Consider the following 10,402-nt stretch of genomic DNA (forward strand, 5'->3'; position numbering starts at 1 on the left):
AATTCCTCCGCCTTTTCTCCCGAGGGACTTCAACCGAGATCGCATGAGGCCAACCCACACTGCAGAAGGTCACCGCTTTACACGAGGTTGACTGATTTAACGTTAATCTCATCTAAAAAATATCTTTGCGGCAATATCGAGACTCACATTTGACCAAGAACTGGGAACCATGGCCTCGCCGAGATGGCACATAAAATCACCGCCCCCCCACAAACTAGGGGTCTTTACCACTTTAAATCTCTAGGTCAGAGGCAAGGCCCGGGCCCAGAGCAGAGATGAGTCACACCGGACAGGGAGTCCAGCGGGACAGGGAGTCCAGCGCGGATGCAGCTCACACCCAAGTGCAGGGGCTAAGACGTCCCCCAGGTCCACGGCCGCGGGCGAGGCCCGGCCTGCGCTCCAGCTCAGCTGATTTCCCCAAGACCTTTTCTCTGGGCAGCGGGGGCGGGGGGTGGTGGTGCAGGAGTGGACCCAGGGAAGGAGCCCCGGCCAGGTGGACTCTTCCCCATCTGAAGGCCCTGCTCCTCCTCGGGACCTCACTGCCCCACAAGTGGAAGAACCAGGGGCCACAACCAGCAGCAGCAAGAAAGAATCAGCGAGCCTCAAAGGCTGTGAAGGGCAGTGTCCTTGGGGAGGGAGGGCTTTTGCCTGGTCTCTGGGAGGTCATCGAGTTTGTCCACAGCTTCCGGGGACCCTGGGAGGGCCGGGGTGGAGGTGGAAGTGGGTGAAGTGAAAGGGCCGAGGTGACAGGCCCGTGGAGGCCCAGAGCCTCCTGCCCGGGTCCCAGGTCTCCCTCCCGGTCCCAGGGTCCCTGGGTTCTGCCCACAGGATTTCCTTGGTGGCGTCTCCCCCACAAAGCACGGCCCAGGTGCAACACACCGGCTCTCACGTCCCCAGCCAGCTGTCCCTGCTCCTTTGGTTTCCCTGGCCAGCTCCTGCCAGCTTTCCAAAACTGTTTCTCTAATTCCATCCTGCTGCCCCCTCTCCTATTCCAGGCCTGCTCCCCCAACTTCCTGAGCCTCTGTCCCCCTCAGAGTGCCCTCTTCTGGGCCCTCGCGCGTGGACCAGCCTCCCACTGAGACGTGTCACACCGAAAACACCTCTATTATTCTCCCCCTGCTTGACTGGGCCGATTCCCAACCAGCAGGTGATTTCTGGAGAGATGGGAATTCTCAGAACAGGTAACTTGGAAACTTGTGTCTGAGTTTCCATCTCCAAGAACCTCCCCGCTCCCGACGGTCCCTGGGCTGGCAGCTGTTTGGAACCCCCATGGGAGTTTTTACCCCGAAACTCCACAACTGCAGAAGAAAATAGAAAACGTAGATCGGCCGAATGATAAGAAGTTCAGAAGACTGGCTCGTACTAGGAAAAACTAAGCTGAAGGGAGTTATTTCATCTGGAGACGTGGAGGTTATTTACAGGGGGTGGAAGCATCCAGACCTAATCTCCCCCAGAAGCAGTGGAGGCGGGGATGCAAACAGTCTGGGAAGCTGGAGAGGAATCCTGGTCCCCAGGACATGGGGGAGGGGCTGGAGTCCGTGGGAGCCCAGCAAGGAAGGACTCTCTGATCTACCTGTGTCCCCGCTGACGCTCCCCGCTGAGCCTGACTCCAGACTCACTGAAGATGTCTTTGCATCTGTCCAACGTCCTTGGAGAGGCAGGAGTGTTGATCTGGAACCTTCTAGAAGAAGATGCCCAATCGTTTCAGCTCCCTGATTCAGGAGGGAGAGGGCAAGCGTCCAGCTCAGAGGCGGAAAGCATGTTTTGGCTGACACTGCACTGTTCCCTCCCTGCCGTAGGTGACGTGGGAAGGCCACGCCGAGGGGGCAGATGGGGGGAGGGGTGAGCCTCCTGACTGGCTGCAGCTGATAAAGGCTGCACTTCCGCGCGCCTTCACCGAGGACACTACGTACAGGGGTGCAGGAGGCACACTGCACAGGGGTGTCTGGGTGGGGCCGAACTCACCAAGCCGTGACCTTGTCTCTGCCAACCAGAGAGGTGTCTTCTTCTACTTCTCACAGGGGCACTGTGCGCGCCAGGAGCTGCCTCCCGTCCCACCGAAGGACTGAGGCGATGAGGCGCCACTGGGCCACCTGGACTCACTCACTGAACGGCCTTCACACCCCCAGGGCCCTTGGCTGCCAGGAGCAGGGGTGTGGCCACGCTCACTGTGCGGGTCGGGTGGCGAGCTCATGAAACACACGCCTGGCTGGGACCACCCTCTCTTCGGGCCGTGCTCCGCCCTCCAACTCCTCCAATTTCACCTTGGCCTCCACTGCCTCACCATCCCACTTTAACAAACAAACCACTGCAAAAGTACCACTTGGAGAACGTGCTGGGGGCCAGGGGGCCAAGGGCCTGGGAAGGGGGTGTGGACAGGAGAGGCACAGGCCTCAGCACCAGGACTGCTGCGAGGGGGCAGGCAGGGCGGGTGAGACAAAGCCCCAACTAGGGAGTGGGGGGCTGGCGCCCTGCAGCTCCCAGCCCAGCTCCTGGCCCGTCTGGGAGCCCCGAGGGAGGAAGGGTTTGTGCCGGTGAGCAGAGGTCGGCCCCAGGGGTCTGCTTCCCTCCAGAAGCCCCTCCCCGTGTCCCAGCTCTTGCACAAGCTGGGGACAAGGGAGTGACATCAGCGCACGACTGTGAACCCGGCTCACGTGGGAATGAACGGGTCCATCCCTGAGTCCACGGGAGCCCGGTGGAAGCTGCGTGGTGGCAGGGAACCTCAGCGGTCATCTCAGCCACACAGCCCTTCACTTTGCTGGTGGGGAAACTGAGGCCAGAGAAGGGAAGGGGCTGGCAAGTTAGAGCCTGAGCCGGGACCAGAGCCGAGGTCCCCCCAGTTCCCAGTCCCTCCGTTCCCTGAGCCCCGCTAAGCACCTGCACGAGCAGCGGCCTCCTGGATCCTCACAACCCCTCCATGAGGTGGGGGGACAATTACTACTGTCTCTTCGGCCTCCCGGGGCCTAGACCACTGCCTGGAAGAGCGGGCACTAGACCGTGGGACACGTGAATCACTCTCAGGTCTTAGTTTTGCTCCTCTGTATTTTCTTGTTTTCCTACAATGATGAGGCACTGCTTTTATAATATTAAAAAAGAAGACCCACCATTTTTTGCTTTAAGCAATATCCTGCTGACCTCACAAGACTATTTAAGGAACAAAATAAACAGGAGAAAATGCTTTATGGGCTGGGAAGCGGCACGCAGGCGGGAGGGGTGTCTCCAGCGCCGGACCTCCCGCCCAAGGCACCGGGCACCGACCAGACCAGACCACGAACCCCCCGCCGCTGACTCCTTCCAGCTCTCACGGCCCCCAAGGCTGCCTTCCTGCCATGGAGGCTGGGGCGTGGCGGCTGCAGAGGGAAGCTGAACGGATCGGGCCAAATAACAGAGACGAAAAGTCTGCTTCTCGCCCAGGGAGAGGGAGAGACACAGAGAAGGCCCAGGAGGCGGGCAGGAGAGGGGCAGACAGATGCCGCGAGGCGGGGGCCAGAGCAGGCAGGGGCAGCCCTGGAGGCGGGCACAGACCTCAGGTCCAACGTGAGGCCACCCTGCAGGCAAACACTGACATCCTCCACTCTCGCCCGACTCTGCGTCTATCCTGGTTAAGATGAGGTTAGAAACATCAAAATGCCACACCCCTTGAGCAGCCGTCGGCAGAACTCCATATGGCTGCAGCAGCCAGGAGTTTGAGCTAATAAAAGTTAAAAAAAAAAAAAAAGGCTGGGAAATGTTCCCAGAGAGCCACGTGGGCTCTGCTCGGGCCAGTGGGCGGGGCGGGGAGGAAAGCAGGCACTGTAAGGCCCGGCACCCCCCACCCCGCCCCGCTTGGCCTGTCGAGGTCACCGCTCTCATTAGAACAGCGGACTCTCCCAGCGACGCTGATGGAGCCCGCCGGTTTACACAACTGCTCCCACCCCAGTTTCTCCCAAGGAGAGTGGCTGTGACCCAGCCGGGGGGCCAGGGGATGCAGCCGAGGGGTGTGCGTGTCATCCTCTCACAGGTCGTCCGCGGTGCCGCTCCCGGCGCGAAAGGGACGGGGGGCACATGGCTGGCTGAGACCCCCACTTGGGGTGGGGATCTCCCCGGATGCTGACCCCACCCTTTGGGCGCCCCATGGGGAAGCCAGAGGAACCCTAATCACCTGGATAGCCCTTTTGCAGGTGGCTCCCGCCTGCCGGCTTGTGTGGGCTGTGTGGGCGGACCGGTGAGCCGACCGGTGAGCCGCTGGAACCCCGAGGATGGGGGAGGCTGACAGTACCAATGCCTCCGGTTACTGGCAGGGTGACTCGAGAGGCCTGAGCCAGACCCTGCTGGCTCCTGAGCGAGGACACTGGGGTGGGGGTGGGGGGGCGCGTCCCTGAGGAGAAGCTTAAAATCCTCTCCACAAGGATTTCCTGTGCCCGGTATACGATCTGTGGCCTCTGCCAGCAAAGTGCACTTGGAAATGCAATGACTCTGGGGAAGGGGAGGGAGCACCCACGCACCAAGGCGGTGTTAGGCAAGGCGGGGGGTCCGCGGTGGAGCCCAGGCTGTCTGCGGGCATCTCTGAGGGGGCGGGCATTAGCTCTAGAAGAGGGCCCCCTCCGCACCAGACCTGCAGCCAGGATAGCCGGCCCAGCCCCGGCCCTGCCGTCTCCCCCCGGCCATACTGAGGTGGCCGTGTCCCTGGCCTTGGAAACCGGTAGAGCAGGCCCTGGCATGGGTTCCTCCTGCTTCTGCAGCCCTGGAAATGCCCAGCCTGGTCAGAGAGCAGCAGCGTTTAAAAAGGCAGGTTTCTCCTTGCGGATGGAACGAACGTGATTCAGCACAAGCAGCGAGCGAGGAATGTGGAGGCCAGCCTCCGTCAGGCTCCACTCTCTCCCGCCACCTCAGCAGAGGCCCTACGCTGCACCTGCCCAGCGGGATCCCCACGGAGCCCTCGGAGGCCGGGCGCCACGCCACTCCCCTCTCCAAGAACACCACCGCCTGGCGGGCTGCCAGGCGCAGCCGATCCCTGCGGACACGGCTCCCAGGAATCCAACCACATGAGAGCAAACTCGCCAGATCTCACGACCACACCAGCAGGCCGGGCAAATAAGCCCCTGGATGCACAGCCCAGATCCAAGGGCTTGCCGAGGACATGCCGTGACAGTGGGTCCCCAGCGCATGACTCGCTAAAGATTGCAGCAGCTGGTGTTCAACACAAAGGCGGGGGTGAGGTCTCCACCCTCAGGAAGCATGTGATGTAGTCTGACAAACAAAATGGACAGCGGGCGGGGGGTGCGGGCGGGGGGGCGTGGGGAACTACGTCTGTATGGACGATCAAATCCACACAGCCTAACCGGCAACCGGATCTCGGAGTCGTGGGCTGACGTGGCTCAGGAGGGTGGCCTTGGACAGGTGAGGAGCACTCCACGGAAATGGGGAAGTGCATCCCTGGTGCAGAAGAACGAGGTCAAGGCTGAGGGTGGGGAACTCCCTGCTCTTTGTCTGGCGGCCTTCCAACCTGCTCACCTAAGCCATCTTCTTGGGGGGTTGTCGGAGGAAAAAGGCAACTCTTGCTCGTCTTTCCGCCTCCAGGAGGGAAAGAGCACCCAGCCTCCAGGCTCCCAGGGGCCCTCCACGTGCTCGTCCCTTAGCCGGCCTCCTGGGGCAGCCAGTCACCCTGGGTTCCGGAGGGTTCCTTTCTGCACTGCTGGTGAGGCTCACGTTCCCAGGAGCCACTCGGTCGGCTAAGCCTGGCACAGCTCTGCTCGGTGGGGCTGCGCCGTACTGCATGGCAATAAGCCAACCCGATCAGAGCCTCTTTATGGGAAAGCGGGGAGGAGGCGGCCACCTCAGCCTGGGGTATCCCGGGAAACCGAGCCCTTACTCTGGTGCTCCATGAAGCTGGCTGATGGCCCAGTCTGGGATGTGGGGACTCAGAGAAACCACTGCTCTGAAGAGATGACACCCCACCTCTCACGTAGCCCTGCACTCGCCCTCTCTCCCTGACTAAAGGTTACTTCTTCCCCAGGGCTCCTTGAAGATGGCAAGTGTGAGCCTAAGACTTAGGAAGCAACGTCTGGGGAAGGGTGAGGCCTGCAGGAACGGGGCCGGAGGAGGGGAGAGGAGCGGCCTCTTCTATCCACAGCTGACTTCTTTCACCCCCACGAGCACCGCCCCACGCTGCTTCTGAACTTGCAGCGAGCTTTGACCCGGAGTGAGCCCTGGTCCGGGAGACAGAATCTAAAACATCCTGGGCCCGGCCTGAGAAAAGGTACGAGACCCTGCCCGCAGCCCGCCCAGACCCCAAGCAGATTCTCCTGTTTCTTATCATCGTTGCCGTGAGAACGAGTCTTGATTTGCAGAACCAAGGCAATTTCACACACTTTGTAGCATTTGCTCTGCTCAGTACCTCAGATACCCTCTGGGAAACAAGGAAACACTACACAGAGATTATCAGCTGGGTCCAAGGTCAAAGCAGACTGAGGACCGGAAGGCAAGCTGCCCGAGCTGATCCTTGGCCCCAGGCTCTTACTGAGATGGCACGGCTCCTAAAGGGAAGGGGGCAGCTCTCTGCTCCTCCCAGGCAGCCGGCAGCTTCCCGGCATCCTGGCTGCACCCCCAGCACAGCTCGGCATCCCTGACGTTAAGGAGGCCTCCTGATTCCTCTCTGGCAAGGGACGGCCACGGACGGGCTGGAGACGCTCCCATCAGGGAAACCACCCCCCGAATCTTAGGTTGGAAAGAATCCTAGCTTCAGAAGCAGCAGCGGCGGCAGCCACTCCCCTTCAGCCCCGTGAATTGTCACACGTGGTCCCGGGGTCTCTAGCTCCACGTCCTGAGCCTGCAGCAAGTCACGTGGTCGGGGGAGGGGAGGTCCCAGATGGGTCAGAGCCTGAACTTGGGGTCTGCGAACCCTCCGAAATACTTGCAAGATTGTGAATGTTGCTGCGCGTCTGGGAAGAGTGTCTAGAACTCTTCCAGGGCCACAGAAAGCTCGCGGACTCAAGGGGGTGAAGAACCAACCACAGGGACTGAGGACCTCCAGCCTCCTCCGCCCTCGGGCTCTGGGCAGCCACACACGTCGTCAGACACAGGAGAAGGTGAGGACGGCCGTGACCGCCGGGCCGCCATCATCCCTGCCTGCTCGTCTTCATCAAGGCCACCCTGCACCTGCGGGGCCGGGACAGCATCCCAGCAGGCCCAGCCCCTGGGCTCCGCACACCCGCCTCTGCCCGCTGTCGCGGACCAGGCCTCGCTGGTCCGCCCCGCCGCGGCCGCGGGTGCTTGCGCCTCTCTCGGTGACTGACTGCTCATATTCCCTTTCTGAACAGCACCGCCTCCAGCCCAGAGGAGGACGCTGGAAAGGAGAATACGCTTTAGGAGAAGGGGCCACTTCAGTGCGCAGCACACAGGCAGCTCTACATTCCTCCAACAGCCTCAGGGTCCTACAAAACCACCTCCTGGTTTCTCACAGACATTTGGACACCCGGGGCTCCCCTCCCACACTGCCCAGGGCCCACGGCCACTTCCCGGAGGGGCCCTGATCTGCAAGTTCCCGGCAACACAGCTCTCCGGGCGCCTCGGGCAGGCCCGTCACTGGCTCCAGAGAGGCCCACAGACCTCGCCCAGAGGTCAGGAAAGCCCAGTACGTGGCCGGAACTGGAGGGCAAGTTATGCTGCTGCCTTCACAGAACAGGGTGAGCCTGGCTGACCTCTGCCCTCCATGAGCGCCCGCAATCCTGCCACTGGGAAGGGTGTCAGGACACCGACAGGACACCATCTCTCCGGAAATGCTCTCTGTCTCCGGGACCCTGTGGGGGTCACAGGGATATGCAGCTACTCTCCGAAAGAAGCTTCCCCAGGATGTGGAATCACACGCAGCCTCGAGGGTCGGCCTCACCCCGCAGGCCCCAGCGGACCGCCAGGCGGCACTGTGCTCTTTCACCCTCCCAGAAGGGCTTGTCCGGACCTCCACCGTCAGCCCCTCCACGGTCCTGAATCCTCCGAAGCACCCACCCCAGTGCGAGGGAACAGCACATGATCGGAAAGACCTTCTCACTGTCTGGTGTGCGAATGGATAAGATGGTCTGCAAAATCCATTATGCTGTTTGAAAGCAAAACAGTTTCCACAGAGGCCATACACTGGTTTCCAGTTTTTGAAAGACAAAGAAATACACACCAGGAAAGTTATGTGGTGCGGAATGTCATCTCTCTTTGATGACTGGGCTCAGAAAAGGCACCTGGGGATCCAGTGGCATCTCAGGCAGGCTTCCGGACGCTGTTTGGGAAAGTGGAGGCCAGAGCAGAAGCCTCTGCTTCCGTCTCCCTGTACAGCACACACCTTGGGAACACACACTCCAGGGTAACCCACAGCACGTATAAAGGGGGTTGGGGGTCTGCTGCAGACTCCAGGAGGGATGTGGGTCTGATTCGATTTTGGAAGCTCCCCCCGGGAAGGCTCTCCTACAGCCTCTCTCATCAGTGATGCGAGAACTTCAGAAAGGCCACCCGAGAGGCCCCCTCCCCCATCCCCTCCGGACTCCACCACTAACAGGGTCAATCTAGCAAGAACACGGGCTTGGACTCAGCTACCCTCACAAAGCCCCGCCAAGACAACCTCCGGGGATGCAGGAGGTGCACCCTCCTGCCTCTCCACAAAATCCACGGAGCAGGCCGCCCCCTCCCTCAAAAGAAAGTGAGGAAGGAAAAAAGCCAAAGAGAGATGGGGGACAGCGTCAGCCCCAGGGCAGCGCCAAAGCAGAGGGGACCAGCCAGATGTGCAAAGACGGTCCCTAACCAGCGGGGCGGGGACTGGAACAGGCTGAGGACAGAGTGCAGGCAGCCTCCTGAAGTCCCTGCAGACAGACAGTCACGTAGGAACCCAGTCCAGCCCCCCCCGCCCCCCCTCCACTGCTCCGCGGGGGCTCCCGGCTGAGCGCCTGCCAAAGTTAGTCACGGGAGAGAAAACCTTGTCGCCCACCCGAACCGCCATCCGGGACGCCCTCCTCCAGGAGGTCTCCCGGGTGCGCAAAGCCCCTGGGGACTGGCATCTCAGCAGCCCCAGGGCTGCGCCCTTGGACGCCCCCTGGGGAAGCTGACGACTGCGCATTCCTTGAGGACCCTTGACGGGGGTGACTGCCGGCGGGTAGAGGGGAAGAAAAGCGCCTCGGCCCCGGCAGGCATCCCCTCCCACGAACCGTCCCCGGGACCAGCCTCCTCCTCTGCCTGCGGAGGACTGAAGCGGGGACATTATTCCAACAGGTCCCCCTCAGCCGGGCCTCACCGGGCCAGCCTTCCTCCGCCCTGTCCTGAGGCCTCGAATTCAGGGGCAGCGCCGAGGCACCTGCGGCCAGACTGGGCTCCATCCCCGCGAGCAGGGGCCCGGGCGGTGCCCCTCGGCGCTCCGGGGCCTCCGCGGGAAGGGGCGGGGCGCCCCCGCGCCCCCTCCCGGAGCTCACCTGGCGCAGGTGCTGCAGCAGCGTCCCCGCCTCCTGCCGCCGGCCCTGGCGCACCATCCGCAGCAGCTCCTGGACCAAGCCGACGCGCCGGTGGTAGGGGGGCAGCCCCGCGCCGGCGCCCGCGCGCCCCGCCTTATCCCCGGCGCGCAGCAGCAGCGACGCCCAGAAGTCGGGCCGCTCGCGGCGGGGGCCGGGCGCCGCGCCGGGGCTGGCTCGCTCCGCCAGGCTGCCCTTGGTCTGCCGGGTGCCCATGCCGCCGCCGCCCGCGCTCTCCGGGCCGGGCCGCGACGCCGCGTCCCCGCCGCCCGGCGCGCGCGCCTCCCGGGCGGCAACTTCGGGGGAACTGTTGCGCGCGGGCGGGCGGGGGCGGCGGCCGCGCTCCTCCTCCGCGCTCCCCGGGCGCGCTCCCCCGGCGCTCGCCGCCCGCCCGCCGGCCCCGCCCCGGCCTGGCCGCCCCGCCCCCGGCTCCGCCGCCGCGCGCCTCCCGGGCCTCGCGTGCCCCCTCCTCCCCTCCCCGCTCCTCCGCTCCGGCTGGGCCGCCCGGCGCCCCTCCTTGTGGTCCCCGCGCCGCGCCCCCTGCCGGCTGCCGCGCTGCGCCTCACGGGCGGTGGCGCGGGGCGAAGGGGGCGGCGGGGGGCTTCACTCCCGGCCGGCACCACTCTCCCCAGATGCTTCCACGACCGCGCGCGGATGAGGCCCATGGGAGGGGAGGGGAGGGGAGGGGAGGGGAGGGAAGGGGAGGGGGCCCGTACGCTCGGCGACGTGGGGAAGGTTTGGAGCATGGAAGCTGTGGGGCGGGTCTCAGCCCCGGAGTCGGGTTTCTCAAAGTGGGCGCCGCTGAGCATCAGAGCCCAAGTCGTCCGAGGGCTGGTTGAGAACGCAGACTCCCGGGCCTCGCCCCAGACCCGCCCGATGAGAGTTTCCGCGGCGGGGCCTGGCGAGCTGCATTTTTAGCCAGCCTCTCGGCTGATTCTGAC

General features: G+C 63.4%; 1 protein-coding gene across 2 annotated transcripts in view; it reads right to left on the minus strand.

The window, feature by feature from the left end:
* LRRC75A (leucine rich repeat containing 75A) overlaps nucleotides 1–9,677 on the minus strand; it is a 35,731-nt gene extending 26,054 nt beyond the window's left edge. For both annotated transcript variants that reach the window (XM_024127835.2, XM_024127834.2), the window contains exon 1: nucleotides 9,426–9,677. In XM_024127835.2, coding sequence (XP_023983603.1) covers nucleotides 9,426–9,677 — 252 coding nt within the window. The remainder of the gene's footprint in view (nucleotides 1–9,425) is intronic.
* Between the last annotated feature and the right edge of the window lie 725 nt (nucleotides 9,678–10,402).

The sequence above is a fragment of the Physeter macrocephalus genome, chromosome 14 (assembly GCF_002837175.3).
Source record: "Physeter macrocephalus isolate SW-GA chromosome 14, ASM283717v5, whole genome shotgun sequence".
In the NCBI taxonomy this organism is placed as follows: domain Eukaryota; kingdom Metazoa; phylum Chordata; class Mammalia; order Artiodactyla; family Physeteridae; genus Physeter; species Physeter macrocephalus.